General features: G+C 47.6%; 9 protein-coding genes across 9 annotated transcripts; 6 read left to right on the forward strand and 3 right to left on the reverse strand.

Annotated features, from left to right (window-relative positions):
* Positions 1-110: 110 nt before the first annotated feature.
* N7520_005597 (NAD(P)-dependent alcohol dehydrogenase) lies at positions 111-1318 on the forward strand (the record flags this gene model as incomplete). Its single annotated transcript, XM_057139531.1, has 2 exons — positions 111-274; positions 325-1318. 2 exons carry the CDS (start codon positions 111-113, stop codon positions 1316-1318), a joined length of 1158 nt encoding a protein of 385 aa, XP_056993537.1.
* Positions 1319-3305: 1987 nt separating this feature from the next.
* On the reverse strand, positions 3306-4923 carry N7520_005598 (cystathionine beta-synthase CYS4; the record flags this gene model as incomplete). Its single annotated transcript, XM_057139532.1, has 2 exons — positions 3306-4576; positions 4629-4923. The coding sequence occupies 2 exons, from the start codon at positions 4921-4923 to the stop codon at positions 3306-3308; spliced, it is 1566 nt and encodes a 521-aa protein (XP_056993538.1).
* A 2358-nt stretch (positions 4924-7281) lies between these two features.
* Positions 7282-8199, forward strand: N7520_005599 (NmrA-like family protein; the record flags this gene model as incomplete). Its single annotated transcript, XM_057139533.1, has 1 exon — positions 7282-8199. The coding sequence occupies one exon, from the start codon at positions 7282-7284 to the stop codon at positions 8197-8199; it is 918 nt and encodes a 305-aa protein (XP_056993539.1).
* Positions 8200-9144: 945 nt separating this feature from the next.
* N7520_005600 (uncharacterized protein) lies at positions 9145-9708 on the forward strand (the record flags this gene model as incomplete). Its single annotated transcript, XM_057139534.1, has 1 exon — positions 9145-9708. The coding sequence occupies one exon, from the start codon at positions 9145-9147 to the stop codon at positions 9706-9708; it is 564 nt and encodes a 187-aa protein (XP_056993540.1).
* A 2586-nt stretch (positions 9709-12294) lies between these two features.
* N7520_005601 (uncharacterized protein) lies at positions 12295-13165 on the forward strand (the record flags this gene model as incomplete). Its single annotated transcript, XM_057139535.1, has 5 exons — positions 12295-12538; positions 12591-12749; positions 12819-12915; positions 12972-13002; positions 13046-13165. The coding sequence occupies 5 exons, from the start codon at positions 12295-12297 to the stop codon at positions 13163-13165; spliced, it is 651 nt and encodes a 216-aa protein (XP_056993541.1).
* A 307-nt stretch (positions 13166-13472) lies between these two features.
* On the reverse strand, positions 13473-14093 carry N7520_005602 (uncharacterized protein; the record flags this gene model as incomplete). Its single annotated transcript, XM_057139536.1, has 1 exon — positions 13473-14093. The coding sequence occupies one exon, from the start codon at positions 14091-14093 to the stop codon at positions 13473-13475; it is 621 nt and encodes a 206-aa protein (XP_056993542.1).
* A 992-nt stretch (positions 14094-15085) lies between these two features.
* Positions 15086-15637, reverse strand: N7520_005603 (uncharacterized protein; the record flags this gene model as incomplete). Its single annotated transcript, XM_057139537.1, has 1 exon — positions 15086-15637. The coding sequence occupies one exon, from the start codon at positions 15635-15637 to the stop codon at positions 15086-15088; it is 552 nt and encodes a 183-aa protein (XP_056993543.1).
* Positions 15638-16011: 374 nt separating this feature from the next.
* On the forward strand, positions 16012-18228 carry N7520_005604 (M3 family metallopeptidase; the record flags this gene model as incomplete). The annotated part of the gene is made up of 3 exons (XM_057139538.1): positions 16012-17313; positions 17367-17971; positions 18048-18228. The coding sequence occupies 3 exons, from the start codon at positions 16012-16014 to the stop codon at positions 18226-18228; spliced, it is 2088 nt and encodes a 695-aa protein (XP_056993544.1).
* Positions 18229-18884: 656 nt separating this feature from the next.
* crmD (putative copper transporter crmD) lies at positions 18885-19626 on the forward strand (the record flags this gene model as incomplete). The annotated part of the gene is made up of 2 exons (XM_057139539.1): positions 18885-19432; positions 19491-19626. The coding sequence occupies 2 exons, from the start codon at positions 18885-18887 to the stop codon at positions 19624-19626; spliced, it is 684 nt and encodes a 227-aa protein (XP_056993545.1).
* Positions 19627-19687: the final 61 nt, after the last annotated feature.

The raw sequence follows: 19687 nt of genomic DNA on the forward strand, positions 1-19687 counted from the left end.
GGCCTGTTGCATGGATTTTTAAATAAAGACCTGTCTGTGTCCCCCGTAGATCGTAGAAGAATTCTCATTAGTCTCCCCCAATCTTTCCCCTTCCTCTCCCTTCCCCCACCATGTCTTCCGCGACTATCACCAAAACAAACATTGGTGTCTACACCAACCCCAACCACGATCTGTGGATTGCGGAGGCCACCCCAAAAGTAGAGGATGTTCAGTCAGGAAAGGGTCTACAGCCAGGTCAGGTTACCATTGAAGTACGAAGCACCGGTATTTGCGGGTAAGTGAAATGCAATCTCCAATCTATATTCTTTCACTAACAATCCCCAGCTCCGATGTCCACTTCTGGCACGCAGGCTGCATCGGTCCCATGATCGTCACAGGCGATCACATCCTCGGCCACGAATCTGCCGGCCAGATCGTCTCCGTCGCGCCCGACGTTACCTCCCTTAAGGTCGGCGACCGTGTCGCCATCGAGCCGAACATCATCTGCAACGCCTGTGAGCCATGTTTGACAGGTCGCTACAACGGATGCGACAAGGTCGACTTTTTATCTACCCCGCCCGTCGACGGTCTGCTCCGTCGGTACGTGAACCACCCCGCCATCTGGTGCCACAAGATTGGCGACATGAGCTATGAAGACGGTGCCCTTTTGGAACCATTAAGTGTGACCCTGGCGGCTGTGGAACGCAGCGGGCTGCGTCTCGGTGACGCGTTACTTATCACCGGAGCTGGTCCGATCGGTCTGATTAGTTTGCTCAGTGCCCGTGCGGCTGGTGCCTGTCCCATTGTCATTACTGATATTGATGAGGGTCGTCTGGCCTTTGCTAAGAGTCTGGTACCCGAGGTGCGCACCTACAAGGTGGAGATTGGAAAGTCGGCCGAGGAGTGTGCCGAGGGTATCATCAATGCCTTGAACGATGGCCAGGGCTCTGGTCCGAATGCGCTGCGCCCCAAGCTGGCTTTGGAGTGCACTGGAGTCGAGAGCAGTGTCAACTCGGCCATCTGGAGTGTGAAATTCGGTGGCAAGGTTTTCATCATTGGTGTTGGCAAGAATGAGATGACCATTCCCTTCATGCGTCTCAGCACCCAGGAGATCGACCTCCAGTACCAGTACCGTTACTGCAACACCTGGCCCCGTGCCATTCGCTTGGTGCAAAACGGTGTCATTGACCTGCGCAAGCTGGTGACCCACCGCTTCGCCATCGAGGATGCTCTGAAGGCGTTCGAGACCGCTGCCAACCCCAAGACTGGTGCCATTAAGGTGCAGATTATGAGCTCCGAGGAGGATGTTAAGGCGGCTGAGGCGGGCAAGAGTCTGTAAATGTGTGATGAGAAAGGACGGCGTTGACGAATTACCCGATATGATTTAGAATTGCCAAGCCTCGTTAAAGACGAAATGAATTTCCTATGTCCTGCAATATAGTTGCAAAGGATCCCGCCCTCTAGTGCTCAGGTGGTGCTTCATGGCCACTGACTGGCCATGGATCGTATCTTGAGTTGAGTACATGTCCGAGAACAGCATAGACACTGCATGGTGAAGTATTTTAGCAGACCTTGGAATGAATATAGTTGTGATTTGTAGGTAACTAGAGGCTTTCCGCCACCTTTTTGGCTCGGCGCCTATCTAGGTCGTTATACTATTCTCCTGCTATAGCTCCTTCCCAGTCTCCCAGTATCCTAGCTAGTGTTCTACATTCTTTACTACCGGATTGGTTAAATAGCCAAAGAACTCCCCAAATTCCTACATAAAAGAACAGGAAGAACAGAGAGAAGTGAAAGGATAGGGGTTGGAAAGTATTTCCGAAAGGTCCACCGTGTACCCAAGTATTAGAGGGGTAGACGTTTTCCACACTATGAATTGCTTAGAAATATAGTTAATTAACCAGTTATGACATAAATTACGTTACCCATATGTTCATCTTGATTTTGTTCCTGCCCACATTCTTCCGATATCCATACATTTGATTCAACTCGGAAATGACCAGCTTCTTTACTTTCTCTATTGTGTATTGTTACACATATAAGTTGGCTCTTTGGCCTCGAATGAACGAATTGCAGGCTTTACTTTACTAGAGGCTTTCCGCCGCGCTTTTCACGCGGCGCCTACTTAGGTGTTCGACCACACCTCCTACTATATCTCCTGCTTAGTCTCTTACTCAGTCTCTTACTTAGTCTCTTACTTAGTCTCTTACTTAGTCTCCTACTTAGTCTCGTACTTAGTCTCCTACTTCGTCTCCTATTCAGAATGCTACCTTCTTTCGTACCATATTAATCAACTGGTCAAAGATCCACCAGTAGCGGAATAGAAAAGGAAAAGAAAAAAATAGAGGAGAAGAAAATTGAAGTGGAAGGAAAAGAGGAAAAATGAAAAGTCTGATGGAGGTGTCGAACGCATGCTCAAAAAGTCTGCGGTGTATCTGGCCAGAGACGGAGATGGAGTTAGATGATGGATTTGGATCTCGGATTCTATTGATTATGAGGGTCTACTTGGTTTGGATGCGGTTTTGGAGTTAGATCTGGAAAGGGAGTTGGATCTCGGAATCTAATAGATAATAAGGGTCTACTTGGCCGGAGACGGAGATGGAGTTAGATCCCGGGACTCTATTGATTATGAGGATCTCCTTGGTCTAGATCCGGAGTTGGAGTATGGATCTGGAAATGGAGTTAGATCTTAGGATTCTATAGATTATGAGGGTCTACTTAGCCGGGGATGGATTTAGATCTAGAGATGGAGTTGGATCTCGGAGTTCTAAAGATTATTAAGGGTCTACTTGGTTTGGATTCGGGGTAGATATAGGGGATTCTATTAATTATGAGGGTCTACTTGGTGGTTCCGGAGTTGGAGTTGGATCTTGGGCTTTAATAGATGATGAGGGGGTCTACTTGGTTGATCTGGGTTGAGTTCCGGGATGGAGTCTATGAATAATGGATTATGAGGGTCTGTTTAGTTCGATCCGGGTTTGGTTCCTGGGATTCTATAGATTATGAGGGTCTGCTTGGTGGATCTGGAGTTGGAGTTGGATATCGGGATTCAAAAGATGATGAGGGTCTATTTGGCCGGAGTTGGAGATGGAGTTAGATCCGGAGATGGAGTTAGATGATAGAATTCTATCGATGAAAAGGGTCTATCATTGTATTACTCTATCTGAACCGCAAATGTAAATCATGGACTGGTTGATCTATGTTAAATGGGACCAATCCCAGCCCCACCGTAATCTACACAATAAACGCCGATTGAATAGCAAAAGACAGATGTTGAAACCGCAAGAAATGAAAAAGCCCAAGTAGTGACAGGAATCGTAAATCGTTTAATTGCCGTTGCTCTTGTTCTGGTGCAGCAACCAGGTGAGGAGATCCACCTTGGTAACAACTGCCAGTGGCTTCATGCTGCCATTCGCGTCCTTCTCGGTCACAACAGCAGCACTGTTCCACTCAAAGAAGCGATTCAACACACTGAGAGGGGTATCCAAGGTGATCTCAATGAACTGGCGACGCTTGGACTGGACTTTCTGGGTAGTGGCGCCCATGTCACGGGGGTCGGTGACAACCTCGGGGATCTTCGAGAAATCAAACATCACCTCCGAAACGGGGGTCTTGCCCGATACCCGGCCGTGGGTCAGTCTGCTAAGGACATTGCCCAGAGTGAGAAGACCCACGAGCTTGCGACCCGAAGGAGCGAGAACAGGAAGCTGGTCGAAGCCCTTCTCACGCATGATCTCGATGGCGGCTTCACAAGAGAAACTGGAGGTCACGGTGGTTATCGGTTTCAAACGAAGAGCGCTCACCTTTGCCCCAGCCAAGGGGTCCTTGGTGACAGATGGCTCTTGGGTTTCGGGGAGAGCTGTCTCGGGGGTGGCAGCGGGGAAAAGGTCATTAGCGACGAGCCAGTCGTCATCAGCAAATTTGGAAAGATAGCTGCGGATACTGTCTGGGAGAACGACGACCACGACATCGTCCTTGGAGAACTTCTTTTCCTGGTTAGCCTTGACCAAAGCTGCCACGGCGCTTCCACTGCTACCACCACACAGCAGACCCTCCTCGGCGATCAAACGGCGCGAGTACTGGAATGACTCCCTGTCTTCGGTCTTGTACCACCGATCGACAATTTTCTGGTCCAACACATCGGGAATGAAATCATAACCAATTCCCTCCACCTTGTAGGGCTCGTTGACGCGAGACTCATTCAGCGATTCCGGCAGGGCAAGAATGGAACCAAAAGGATCGGCGGCAATGACCTCGATGTTGGAGTTGTGTTTCTTCAGACCACGTGCCAGTCCGGTGATGGTACCACCGGTTCCGGCACCGGCGACGATGGCGTTAATCTCGCCCTTGGTCTGGGTCCAAATCTCCTGGGCAGTTCCCAGTTCGTGGGCCAATGGGTTGTTCACGTTGCAGTATTGATCGAGGATGTGAGCGTTGGGCAATTCCTTCTGCAGGCGCTTGGCGACTCCGATGTGGGACTCGGGGGAATCGAAGGCGGCCTCGTTGGGGGTTCGGATGATTGTCGCATTAAGGGCACGCAGGACGGAAACTTTCTCGGCGGACATCTTCTCGGGGAGGGTAATGATGGTCTTATACCCTGTAACAATTGTTAGCGTCCTGATTCCACCTCTGGGTAGCAATGTAATTACCCTTCACAGCGCCGACCAGTGCCAAACCAATACCGGTGTTACCACTGGTAGGCTCAATCAAGGTGTCGCCAGGCTTAATGCGCCCGGAGCGCTCAGCCTCCTCGATCATACGCAAGGCAATGCGATCCTTGACAGATCCGCCCGCGTTGAAATATTCCAATTTGGCATAGACGGTGGCTTCGATACCAAGGCTTTGAGGTAGGCGATTCAGTCGCACGAGGGGGGTGTTGCCAATGTGCTGGGTGATTGTATCCAGCGCCACCGGCGGGACAACAGGGTGGGTGGAAATAGACATTATTAAAAAGTTGGAATGTAGGATGAGGTCAAAGGAAGATTTGAGCTTATCGAGAACTTTTTTGCAAGGTTCAACCGTTCCACTGTTTGGACCCCTCTACTCTATTTTCTCATTTTCTTACTCCGCTCCATCTGTTTCCGTCGATAAGCGCCACTCCACCTCAGGTACGGATACTCGATGAGTAAACAAATCAAGTTCCTAAACAAAGTAAACAGACACAATTTACAAATTTTACAAATATAATGGCATTTAAAACAGCAGAAAACAAGCTGTTTTTGACTCGTTCACTTCCACTGTACGGAGTATATTGACTTGATTTGATAGTGGCGGATCTTAGTAAGCCGAAAACATCCATCGGCGGTCAATAATTCTGCTGAACCGTTAGTCAGCTGATACATACTTTGCCAAGTTAAAACACGTGCAACTGACTGTTCATATAATTGATCTCTTTGCCGATATATCTATCCCCCTCTACCCGCCTAATGTGCTCTGATCAAGGGCGTTTTCGTAACTCTGCTTACCAGATAGGATATGGCTTTATTTTTCCTGACTGGCTTCCCAGACTCAAACCACTAATTGCTTAGGCCACTCTTCTGTTATAAGGTGAGAAGCACTTGAGGGTGAGCAGCGCTCTGATGTACAGATTATTGTGACTGGGTCGCTCATGGAGGATGCTATTGAGCGGGCTCTTGCAAGGAAATGACTTTAAAATCTTAATCTCTTCGAATAACTAATGTACATCGACATGGAGACACTGGAAACAATTGACCCGTTCACGTTGGCCCCATGGGACGAACGCGTACAGACCAATATTGACGGACAACATGAACCCCAGACTGAAGCGGGCGGGTTGATGCAGATCGCGGTCAGCAGCTCGGCACGGAACGAGCTGGTGGGATTTGGAGTCGCAATCGAGAAACAGCCACCTCGAAATCGAAAATTGAAGCTCAAAACGTTTGCTATCACATTGGGCGCGAGGGCAGAGCAGAACCCGTTCTCTGCGGAGCTGGCAGCCATGGCACACTTGTTGAAAATGATAGTGGGAATCAAGGACTACAGGACTACGTTGCTCACAAGCAACAAGGCGGCGGTGCTCACGCTAAGAAACCCCCGACGACAGTCTGGCCAGGAGTTTGTTTGTCAGATGTACAAGTTGATGAGAAGGTTGCGGAGGAATGGAAACCGCATCGAGTTCCACTGGATCCCTACTACCGACGACAACAAGCTGTTAGGTCTGGCTAAAGAACAGGCCAGAACTGCAACTCAAGAAGATGCTCTCCCACAAGAACACGTCTCGAGGATGAAGTCGACAACATTGAACATCGCACGGTCCCAAGCAGTCCCCAGCAGTGAGCTACCAGAGAACATAGGAAGACACGCAAAACGAGTAGATGCCGCACTGCCAGGCAAACACACCCGGCAGTTGTATGATCGCCTCACGTGGAAAGAAGCGAGCGTACTGGCCCAGCTCCGAACCGGCATGGCTAGGCTCAATGGGTATCTCAAGCAAATTCATGTAGCAGAGACGGATCAATGCGATTGCGGACAAGCAAGAGAGACCGTGGAGCACTTCCTCTTCCGATGTCGGAAGTGGATGGCGCACCGGACGGAAATGTTACAATGCACGCAGACTCACCGAGGAAACATATCTTTCTTCCTGGGCGGAAAACAGCCTTCTGATGATCAGAAGTGGACGCCAAACCTAGAGGCAGTACAGGCCTCCATACGTTTCGCCATTGCGACGGGCCGACTCGAGGCCACTTGAACATATCGACTAACATAACCCCCACCCCTTCTTCCGACCCTACTTACCCACCACCTCGTGCTACACATGGTAGACGCGCTTCAACTGCCGAAGATAGGATGTTGAACACTTGGAGAAGCACCTTCAAGCCAGCCTACTAACCCACTTACTAACCCACGAGAAACTCGCTGCGATACTGCGTTCTGGAAATGTTATATGTTATAAGGTTTTATGTATGGGCTTTCAGGAGACACAGCATACACAGATGGACATGTACAGTAGATCAGTGATAGTTGCCCTTTCGGCTCAGCCGCCGGGCGTTAATGAATTGTTTGTTTGTTTGTTTGTAATTGACATTTCCGGCCAAATTTTGATCTTATGTATGAGAGAAAGGCTAACGGCTTTCACGGGCCTTGTGAGCTGCTTAACCCCTCTTTCCTGCGAAGGAAAGTGGACTGCAGTTGGGTCGGGCACGGACTTAGCTTAAGCCCGAGGCGAGATGTACGAGAGATGACAAGTCTACCTCCCACTAATAAAAGCAAACCCCTGTCCAAATAACTTGAATTTTATCATTCCGGTCAAACGATTCAACATTTATTTCTACATTTAACATCATGTCGACCGTCATTGTATTTGGGCCGACCGGCAACATCGGTTCCGTCGCAGCCCGCACTGCTCAAGAGCATGGAGCCAAGGTCATCTTAGCCATGCGTGACCTGAAGAAGACCATACCGGGTCTGAGCTCACAGCAAGAGCAAGCTGGTGGTTTCGAAAGAGTCCAGGCCGATTTGACGGATGCCGATTCCGTCGCTGCAGCGACCAAGAAATCCGGAGCCAAGCGCGCCTTCATTTACGCTGCTTTTGGTTCTTCAGACCACATGAAGTCGACTCTTGAGGCTCTGAAATCATCTGGTATTGAATTTGTCGTCTTCCTGAGCAGTTACACCATCTCAGGCGACCCCAAGGACGTCGAACCCAGTGATCTCATTCCTTATATTCACGCGCAGGTGGAACTCAACCTTGACGAAGTCTTTGGTGTGGAGAAATATGTTGCCGTGCGCCCTGGAGGTTTTGCCACAAATCTTTTGCGCAACAAGAGTGACATTCACTCTGGGGAGGTTAGGATTTATGCACCGAACTTCAAGCTCGATTGCGTCACGCCTAGTGATATGGGTCGTGTCAGTGGAACTATTCTTGCTCAGGGACCGAAGAATGGTCAGCGAAAGGTCTATATCTATGGTCCTCAGGTGATCTCAATGTCAGACGCCATTCAAATTGTTGCGAAGGTTCTGGGCAAGGCTGTTAAGATTACTACTATCAACGCGGAGGAGGCCCTGGAGCAACACCTTGGCCATGGCATGCCCAAGCCGCTGGCCGAGTATATGATTCGGAGATTCGGAACTGATGACGATGCCAATGTTCCGCGTGCTCACTACGAGGAGGGTGTCCAGAATGTGCAGCTTTACACTGGAACCCCTTCAACTGGGTTCGAGGAGTGGGTGACTGCGAACAAAGATCTCTTCAACGCGTAATGTGGTTGGAGCCGAAACGTCTGCGGGTGATCGATCATCTCGAGATTTTCCTTCCTGGATAATATGATGATGATCACCACGAGGAATTGGCATCTATGGGTGGCTGCGACGCAAATTCTTTCATATCTCGCTTCTACACTATCTTTTAAAAATTAATGGGTTCAGAACCCCCAGAAAAGATGCCGATCTGACGAGCGATAGCAGCTCCAGTAAGACCAAGATCACCGGTAATCATGAACGAACGCTCGCTTGTTGTTCACGACGCTACCGTTGAAGAGGTTTCTTTGCGAGGCAGGCCGATGAATGAATGGCGAGAGGACAATGTAAATGAAAATCACCACCACCACCACTACTACTACTACTTCTACTACTACTACTATTACTTCTACTACTACTGTAATTCTCAGTCATAGTAATAGATATGTCGGTCGCATAATAGACTCTACTACCTGCTAGGTGATTGGATGCTCACCTGGCGACACATGCCGAATCCATGTTACGCTTCACAGCCATTCCATTCGGCTGATTCTTCAGTATTCAGGTGAAAGCTCCATGCCGGATTAAAGAATAGATGGAGTGATGCTTCGCAGCCAAAACACAAGCGACATGCAGCTTTGCGACCGGCCGCGTCGCGTTGGTAACAGCAGCCGGTTCAGGTGGCTGCGCCACAGTTGTGAAGTCTTTCTTTGCAGCCAGCCAACCCAGAGGTAGCCACCTTGAGCTTAAAATATTACAAAGATCCTCCAATTTTAGCTTTGTACGAGGAAAGTTATGGAGCACAAGCAGATAGCGTTCAGACGAAAAGTAAATCCAAACAGGCTACACGGCGCACCATGAGTCACTTTAATTGATTTGAAGAGTACTGAAGAGTACTGGGTCAATTCGAAAGAATCAGAGTATTTTCACGTGCTTTGCAAGTGATCGTCTCCTCAGGGATTCGAGGCGATGGTGGGGATACACTGCATCGCGACATTACTATTCACCGAGCTCCTGCGACCGCAACTACGGGCAGCTGCAGCAGCGCCCGAGACACCTCGTGGATCTGTTCGGGTAGTGTGGACATCCAGCTTTTTGGCAGAAGGCGCCTCACCGGCGAATAGGATTGATTTCACCCTGTTAGATAAGGGAACCAGTGATCGCACTCGTAACTATGCTGTCTCCAAAGTGGGAACCTGGATGCTGCGACGGGAGTTGGCCGGACGATCCCATCTCGAGCAGGACAACATTGTGAGCGTAGTGCAGAATCCAGGCAATCTAAATACGGACAGCTATGTAGGGACTTCGGCGGTTGCCATGTTCTTTATCAGCCCCTTACTCCGTGAGGCCAAGTTTGGGGCCTATACTGAGCTGTATGCCGGTTTATCATCCGAGATCACCCTTGAGAATAATGGCGGCTATATTATTCCCTGGGGAAGGATTCGACGGGATGAGGATTGCCCGCGACGAGATATCGTCGCAGCGATGACTCCGGCCGAGGATGGAGGACTTGGATATCCAAGACGACTTTGAGAGTGGCGTGAGCAGCAGTGGAAACCTTTTGTGTAAATCCAGACTTTCTGTTGGAGATGAGCTCCAGATGCCTGAGGCTCAATATCTTTTTCTCCTTGTTGCCCAATTGGGTTAGTCAGCTTAGTCCATAAGAGTATATCTCTCATCTCGCCACTCCTTCCTCTTTCATCTCTTGATCCCCCTGCTCAACAAGATTATTCACTCGCATGGACCCTGTACCGTGTAAGAAGACAGCCTGAAAAAGAAGATATTCACATCTCCAGAATACATGATGTATTGAAAACACTCAACTCAAGCTATCTAGTTCCAGCTCTGTTTTAAGCTTTTGAACCTCTTCGCTGCTCCACTGTACCCGAGGAACATATAACTTCCCGCCCCGTTGTCTATCTAACGTAAATTCTTTCAACGTATTGAAGTCCCGACAAGTGTGTACTCGATCAGCGTCAGTATATGGGTGAGGAAGGCCTTCGAAATGCTTTTGTCGAATCAATGTAGTTCTCCCATAGCATTGTATTTCCTGGCGGAGAAAGTCAAGACAGTGTTCTATTGTGGAAAAGACTAATTAGCTGTTGATTCATGTCAAGGTATAGATAACACCGTACCAAGATGAACCGCGCCATGAAGTTCAGTAAAGGGATAAAACTCCCGTTGAAGAGCCATGCGTACAGAATCCTAAGTTTGTTAAGCTTTGATCTAACTGGAAAGGCGATGGCTGAGCGCTCACCAGATAATGCAACGCATGATACATGCTGAACCTTTAGTGGACTATGGATCAGCATAAACAGTGGAAATGAAACGTGTAATCAAAAGTACCCAGCTGTGTATTCTCCCAAAAGTGGGTCGCGATATTTGGTATATCCCGCTCCCCACGCCCGCTTTGCTTCGACTTCTGACACTGAGAAGTACCGAGGTCGGATGAGATGGTTCCATTCATTATCGATTTCTGCGCCGGGATTGCCAAAGTAGGCTTTGTTCTCGGGCCATCGAGCAGAAGAGTCAATCGCCTCTCGCCAGGCGGTGCCGTTAGCTTCAAAGTGTGGAGAGCCATGGAATCACATGGGAATCCGAGGAATCGTCGTCGAAAGGTCTTTATGGTTTCAGATTAGTAAATATATCAGTAAATAAATGTACCCAGAAATTTGTCTCACACATCTCTGGGGGGAATTGACATTGCCCCCGACATCTTTGATGAAATCATAACAATGAAAAAGACACCGAGAAAGACAGTAGCGAGGTACACGCTAATAAACCATGACAGGGGATATTTTGTGCCAAAAACAGATGGCTTTGCTGTGGCTGCTTTTGATTCTTCATCACTTTCATGCAGAGGGAGTTTCGAATACACAGACTGTGCAAATGTCATTTTGAGAGGATTAAAAGAGCTCCGGGTGGCCAGGGGAGGGAAGAGAGACTTGATTCACCTCCGCAATGTGGTTACAGGGACACGATATATTACTACTAATACTACCAACTGACCCAGGCGAGGGCAGTTTGTACTAAAAATTCGGAAAAAAGAGATAAATATTCAAATTAAGTCGTTCCACTTTGTTAAATACTGTTCATCTCCTTGACACGCCAAAGAGGCACAACGAGACAGCCCTTAATGATCATGCGGTTCACGAACACCCACGCGTAAGAATGAGTCGAGATTTAAGTACTAGACTTCATGAGATGACCGTTCTCTCGGAATTGCATTTGGAACACTTACCCGCCGTGCTCGTCGAGAGTCTCCAGCTCAAGATCAATGTAATTCTTCGGGGCGGGGGCTGCAATAGCCCCTATGATAAGGAAAGCAAAGGTGAGGAGTGAAAGATTGAAATGCATGGTGCAAACAGGTATGTAGGAACCTTGGAAGTGGAGATTTTATAAGCTTGCTTGTTGATGATGTGTAATTGACTGGGGATAGGAGAGCCCTTTATACACCTGAAGGCGTTACCACAACGCTTTTATGAAATGTCGCCATGGCTCAGATATTTGTGTATACCCGCGGTAAGAAAAATATAGACCCTTACCTGCCTAGCGTAGAAAGTAAGCCAAAATTGCAATTGTAAGGAGCACATATGGAGACGACTCAGTGTCCGCCCGGTGACGAAGACTGTAGGCCGATAGCGTCATTAGCTGCAGGATGAGGTTACATTGTTGTTCGGCCTTCGCTATCTGTAAAAAGGAGGAAAGCCGACTTCGTTTTTCTTTTCTATTTGTGGCACAGGGATCTATACCCGATCTGTCACAGGACGCGTAATTCTTCCGGGCTTGGTGCTGTAGCGCCTTGCGGTAAAAGCTTAGCTTGTACCCCACCCCGCTTTGCGAATAGATAGCAGCGTAGCAGCGAAGCAGCCAAAGCATCCATCGTGCATATTAGGCCGCGCGCGAGTGCCCTAGTTCCGGACAGATATCGCAATTCTGGTAAATATACCCGAGATCATTACATATCGTCTAGGGAGCGTAGATTGGCGATGTTTTTATTACCAACAATCTGTATGGACATGTTACAACAAGCTGGTTATGAAGAAGTCACGCGATTTGCCAGGATCTTCCCATCTGTATTGCTCCTAATAGTCTCGACTCAATAAACCGGTGATCAAGATGTTTCTCTTCACCAATGGCAAGAATGTGAAGTACGACAAGTTAACTAACGAGGTCGAGTCAGAGCAGGAGGACAAGCTTGAGAATTCTTTACCATGGCCACTCTCACGACTCCGGAAGAATGGACTAATATACGTTCTGATTCTATCCAATCTGATCAGCAGTCTGTTGATCATTGCAACATTCACTCGGCAGGGAATGCAAAAGCATGATTCGTTTGAGAGCGGCTTTAGGACTGATTTTGGTATGCCTGTGGATCTTCACCTTTCACGTAAAACAATATTGACCTTTCACAGACCCAGCTCGAGAACACATTGAGTTGGAGCACTTGATCTTTTCTGGGTCTCCAGCATTTACCTATGCAGGTGTTGAGTTCCAGCATCAACCAGCCAAGGTCCAATATGTTGGCAAGCCAAGTCCAGAGATTGACCAGGCTTGGGAAGATTTGGTGGCAGGTTTGTGTTCATCATTCATCACCTTTATCCTCATCCACAATTTCGAAATTTGAATAACCTTTGAATTAGGGAAAGAATTCTTAGCGACAGAAGAGGAAGTCAAAATTCAATGGCCGGATGATGTTAGCGAGTTATGGGACGAAGATCGTGGTGGTTATGTGATCAGGTGAGTGAACTAGACAGTGGACCTTACTCCAGAGGTGAATCTAACTTGAGATTCAGTATCGATGTTTTTCAAACATTGAGTTGTCTGGTAGGTCTTCGTGTATTTTTGGTGATTAATCTGACAAAGATAGGACTTGTTGCGTCGCGGTTTGTCTCCATCATACTATAATCTGACTTATGATGAGAACACTTCGTCTACAATGAGTGAGCTTGTCTCCTATAACGACTCTAGAGCGAAATGTGCTCACTAACCAAACATTGAAAATAGATCGATGTATCGAAAAAATTCGACAGTCTATCATGTGTGCGGCTGACCTGACCCCCAATCCCTCCAGGAACAATCCAGGCTTGGGGCATAACTACATTGACACTGCCAATCACCATACTTGCCGAGATTTCGATCGCCTACATCGCTGGGTGCAAGAGAGGACTGTTGGAAAACTGGCTGTCAAGCCTGTACAGAAACAGTAGAAAATGCTTCAAATACTAGATGGAAGAATAAACCTTTTGTCTCAATTACTTCATGTTTTCCAGAAATATGTACATGCTTTCTGGCACTTAAAATCTCCATGGCATTTTCACACATCCTGGGAACTGTAATCTTGCAGTCGCAACCTCATGCTCCGTACTGTAGGTCTTTTCAACTGTACCCTTGACAAAATGGGCAATCTGCTTCCCGCAATGTGTTGTGTGCCGCACATCAGCAGACTTCCCATCAATCAGCAGCCATCGTTTTTCGGTAGCCATCGCTAGCTTGCGCATCGCGTACAGGCAGTGCTCATGGTGAAAGGTGTGTGTATATGCAACGAATATGTTGCCCAGCGCCAGCTGCTGCATGTCGTTCTCACTCAAAGTGTCTGTAAGATTTTGATCTTTGTACCAAATGCGATCTTCGAAAGGGCGGTACTCGTCCAATCCTTCTGGGTGAAAACATTCATTAGGAATCCAGGCGTAAAGCATCGGGTCAAAATGGCAGTTGCGAGCCATCGCCTCACTGGGCGAGAGACCACAGTCAGTCCAGTAGTCAAGCTGGCCTGGCAATGGCTTTGTATAAGGCTGAGTGAACGTAGCAGTGAAAAAGTAAGTTGCCAAGGCGATCGTCTGAGAGAGACATAGTATGCCGAGTATGACCTCCCATCTGGTTTTTCGGGAGCGCTCTGGAAGTAACCATTTCTCCATAATGTGGATTTTTCGATAGAACTCCGAAGTTTCTTTCGTTGAATTGGTTGCGTTGAATTGGTTGCTCAAGGCACTTGTATAGCTTTAGCACTGTTATTGAAAATGAAAAAAAAAAAGGGATTTGTATAAGTGACCGGTTGCTTGCGCAATTGTACAACTTGGTATACCATATCTTTCATGCTTGGTTAAAACACTAGCACCATGCATGGGGAATCCTGGCCCGCTCCAGCGTGTGACGGCTGCTGCATAGACGCAGCGCTCATTTCCTTAGGCGTAATGGCGTTATGATGCCACGTAAAATGTTGCGTGCGGGGTGAGGGGACACTGCATTGTAAACCTAGGCTATTATCCTTCGCGTGGGAATAACCCGCTTTATTGGAGCAGTGAACGCTCCGGCCGAATTACGGTAGCATTGACTATCGCACGTCTAGCGAATGCAACTAATACTCTAGAAAATAACTAGATTACTGCCGATGGGAACCGGAAAGATTCGGGGACCATGTGAGCAGATGAGCTGTCCTCTTGTTGCTGTACTTCCTTTCTGGTGTCGTTCTGTTCTCTCTGTCGTTCTGTTGTCTCAAAAAAGACATCGATTAAATATCAACGGAAAATACCTCGATCCACGCGCGGACTCAGGGAAGCAAAATCATCATTGCGTGACGATTTTAACCGACCCTAAAACCAACGGAATTACCTCCGCAGGCGCATCTTTAGGTGGATAATACAACTGGAATATCTCATGCAATGGATTGAGATTTATTAAATTGCATTATTCAAGGATCTGTGACATTATATATGTACTGATGAGTCGCGCGATAGTTGTAAAGAGCTTGTGCTGATCGACATTGTCGTGAAGTCTGGGAGCCACTGATACGATGCAACTGCTCACCCTCATCATTCACATCTTGGTACTCAATAGTATCATCCGCAAAGCAATGAAGTGTCTAATGAATCATCAGAAAATGGTGATGCAGAGAAGAGGGAAAGAAATATCACCTTTCTAAGATAGTCGAAACAGTGTGGCCAGTGGGGGTCATCCGTCTGATCAATACCGATTTGTTTCCCTTCAGAAGCATTCTGCATAGCTGCCCGCATTGCAACAAGACAATGAAGTTGATGAAACCTGCTCTAGGGTTAGATTTCTTGGTTGTGAGATTGCTTAGCAAAGAGTGATGGGATTCCAACATAGCTATTGCCCCGACGTCCCGGTTTCCATCCACTTCTGTGAACACCAAGCCAGATTTAGAAGTCTCATTCCATAAGTGGTCGTAGGTATGATTCAAGGACATATAAGGCCTATCAAGTCCGTAGATCATCGTGGTACTCCGGTCATCCTGTAGAGACGACGATCGATCTGCCACAACAATAACGAGGATCAACAGAATCACAATCACAACACTTTGTATCGCAGCCAAGCCCAGCAAATGCCATCCTTGGTAACATCGTCTCTTGATGTACGGGTGAGGGGGTGTCAAAACTTGTGTTGTCGCTTCAAGTTTCACACTCTCCTCATCCTCGCTAGAGGCAACTCTGTCGTATCGCATCTTGGTAGATGGGAGATAGTAAGAGGGCAGAATCTCTCTGCACTAGTATTAAATATTCGGGTCGAAATGATTTCGAGAGGGGAAGAGACGATTCTAGTCAATACACTAGGCTAGCCCGATTAGTAGGTGGTGGAGTCATTAGACAAGGGTTAGAGGAGCACCGACGGAAGGCCCAAAGAAGTGACAAGGGCCACGGCAAGCCTGGTCTAATTTCCTTATCTTTTGCAAATTATCTCTTAATCATCTAGCGCTTTCTATTGCGTTTCTACCCCTCTTCTCTAAATCTTCTAATATTAGTCTCTGACTTTTCTGCCAACGAACTTGGTGGTCAAACACAGAGCATTAAAAGGAACGGATCATCCCACCTGAAAAATATGTACGAAAACACAACAGCAGAAATCATGCTCGAAACCAAAGAACCCCCCCAGCCTCCATTCGAGTTGAACCATTCTCCTGAGCAGGTCATGCAACTTACGCATGCTGCCATAGCGACCTCTCGGGCCAGCCTGGATGTGCTCACTGCTAAGACAAATGCCGACTGGACTTTTGATGGATTTATTATACCATTTGCAGAGGATGAAAACCACAGGCTTCTCCAGTCCTGTCTGATCAATTATCATCAATACGTTTCTAAAGACAGAGACCTACGTGACGCCTCCCGCGCAGCTGTAAAGCTATGGACTGAATACGAGCAAGAGGTGAAAACACGTCGAGATCTCTTCCATGGTATTGACGTCGTCTACAAGAAAAGCCAAGATGGCACTATAATCTTGAATTCCGAAGAACGACATTATCTCGATCGAGTATATCTCAAATTCTGTCGCAACGCCATGCACATCAATGGGGAAATTAAACAGCAGGTTCAGCTTTTACAAAATCGTATTGGCGAGCTGAGTAGAGAGTGTGTGCGAAACTTTCAAGAAGAATCTGAAGGAGTCTGGCTCGAGGAGGCCGAGCTTAAGGGTCTTCCTGAAGCATATGTCGCAAGCGGAAAGCGCAATGCTGATAACATGGTTTTTGTGGGTTTGAAGAGACACGATCTGGATGTGGTACTGAAGTTCGCGACTGAGGAATCGACCCGCCGGCGCGTATACATTGCTGCTGAAAACAAGTGCCCACAGAATGTTGCTTTATTCGAGGAGCTAGTCAAATCCCGAGCGCTCCTTGCTAGTCTCCTAGGATATGCGTCTTATGCTGAATACGCGATCCAAGGCCGTATGTTGAATCTTTCACAGGTGACGGAGCGTCTAAATGCCAGCAGGAAGGTAGCCGACAAGGCAGCTGAAGAGAGGGTCGTTCTTATGGAAGCCAAGAAACATTTTCTCATAGCACAGGGGAAACCAGAAGATGAGATTGATCCCAGAATCTATATCTGGGACTTGAACTTCTACGCTCGGCTTGTCAAAACAGAGAAATTTGACATCGATGAAATGGCAGTCATGGAATACTTCCCTCTTAAGCACACATTGGCAGGGATGCTACAGATTTTTGAGCAGATATTTGGTCTTCACTTCCAACCCGTCAATTCTGGCGCATGGGTTTGGGATGAAGAGGTAACAGTCTGTGCGGTTTGGAATGAAGAGGCGATGGGCGGCGAGTTCCTCGGATATATATATTTCGACCTTTTCGAAAGACCGGGGAAACACAACACCAACTGTAATCAGTTCCTAGCCCCGGTAAGGATCTTATAAGACTGTCCTAATATACTTTCGCTAATCTCAGGATATAGGGCTTCAAAGGGAGCAATACATCTTACCCCAGCATCATATTACTGGCTTCATTCGATTCCATAGCACCCCACCTACTCCGACAACGACAAGTGGTCACCCTGTTCCATGAGCTTGGTCACACCATCCACCATCTGGTTGGCCGAACACGCTTCGCGAGTACATATGGCACCAGTACATCACACGATTTTGTTGAGATTCCTAGCAACATGCTAGAGCACTGGTGCTGGACGCCGTCAATCTTGCATTCCTTATCACGGCATTACACATACACCTCCGTTGAAGATAAAGAGGCCTATTTGAAAACACATGCCCACCTCCCCGCGGATAAACCACCAATTGACCTATTTGAACGCCTCGTTGCCGCTCAGGCTGTTGACGAAGCATGTTTAATGCTGAACCAACTCCATTACGCCTTATATGATCTCACAATTCACGGCACAACCCTGGTAGAGGATCTTTCCGTCTTGTATAACCGGATGCGCTGGGAGTGCACCTCGCTTGTTGGGCCAGATCAGCTTACTGGGCCAGATAGTCATGGGGGAGATTATCACTGGGGATCTGGGCAAGCGAGGTTCCCGCACTTCTTTCGGAATTATGCCGCGGGGTATTATGTCTATTTTCTGTGAGCTTACTCAAATGGATTTTTTTTTTGCCAAGCCAGGAAGCTAACATCTAGGCAGTGGCGAGGCATATGCGCGGATCATGTTCAATACTCGGTTCCAGCGAAACCCGTTAGATGGAGCAGAGGGCCGTCGGTATCGCCGTAAGGTCCTAGAAAAGGGTGGAAGCTTGCCAGAATTACCTTTGTTAGAGGATTTTGTTGGTGGTAAGATAGATACATCTGACATTCTCGGCGTGTAGTCCTTGATACGATCCTATCGTATCAAGAAAGAATAGAATTAAGTTTTGCATCTGGTGGAAAAGGACCGTTGGGGGAAAAAAGAAAACAACAACAACAAGTAACCAGCAACCAGTTTTGTCGTGAAATAAGACTTCAATAGTTGTTGTCCTGTGTGCTTTCACTTGTGCTGCATCTTGAATCCGGAATATTTCTTGTACGAAACGAATTTTCCCTCTTGTCAGATATATCAACTTTGGAGCTGCATAAAACGCGAGGATCAGCCGGTCGTACTGTAATTCCCCATGGTGTATATGCACAGGGGGCAATTAAGTTGTTCATTTGAAGCGTGCCCAGCCCGATATGAGCAGATTTGCGCCCGAAGTCTTCACAGAGATAGCGAACAAGGGGGAGACGCCATCGTTTCAAAGCCTACTTGATATCATACATATGAGTGCATTGTTAATGCGTGAAATTGCGCATATTTTGCTCGTCGTGGTCTTGAGGCCACGAAAGAAGGTGCATAACACGTGTAGACCGTGTGATACCGGACCATTTCAGTGCATGAGGTGAAAGAATGATAAAGCGACCGACGGAGGACACTAAGCTGCTTAGAATTTCAAATATAGATTCTACGTATCACTTAACCATCGCAAACGTACTACATTCTGGCGGCACGATGGATCATGTGAACATGGAACACGATGGGCATGGTGGACACGACCATGGCCACACCGGACATGGCATGGAGATGAGCATGCCAATGATCTTCAGCCTAAGTACCAAAGTAACCATTCTATTCAGCTGGTGGTCAACCACTACAGTGATCTCATATGTCCTTACTTTGTTGCTCCTCTTCCTCCTCGCTTGCTTCAACCGGTTCCTTGGGATTTTGAAACTTCTGCATCAGAGACCAAATGATTTGTACCATGAAATACATGATGTGCCCAATTTGACTCTACCACTGTCTCGCTGGACTCGAAATCCGAATGCAAATGATCGCATGAGCCCTCTCCCACCACAAGTGGTGTTCAATGATAACGACACCGATCGTTATGATGCTTTTCCCACAGCACCCCTGTTGGGACCCACCTCCCAGCCTTATTCCAATCAGTACGACGAAAGCTCTCAACCTAGTTCATATCGCTCGCACAGAAAATTGAACTGGCAACATGACGGTACGAGCTCTTTGCTGGAAGGACTTCGCGCTCTTATTGGGTATGGGTTGTGAGTCTACGCTTCTCTCGAACAATGACTTACAATAGCTGAAATCTTCAAAATGTAGGATGCTGGCGGTCATGACATTCAACGTTGGTGTTCTGTGTGCCGTTATTGTGGGTATGGTTGTGGGGGAGCTATTTCTCGGCCGGTTTTCCCCACCGTCGCCTGGGTGGCAGGATGGCGCATGTCATAACAGTTAGAGCTTAATGACAGTATTACCTAATTGAGGCCCTGAGAAGGTTTTCTTTTGTGATCTACGTA

Source organism: Penicillium odoratum (assembly GCF_028828045.1).
Source record: "Penicillium odoratum strain IBT 22623 chromosome Unknown utg000005l_segment0_segment0, whole genome shotgun sequence".
Taxonomy (NCBI): domain Eukaryota; kingdom Fungi; phylum Ascomycota; class Eurotiomycetes; order Eurotiales; family Aspergillaceae; genus Penicillium; species Penicillium odoratum.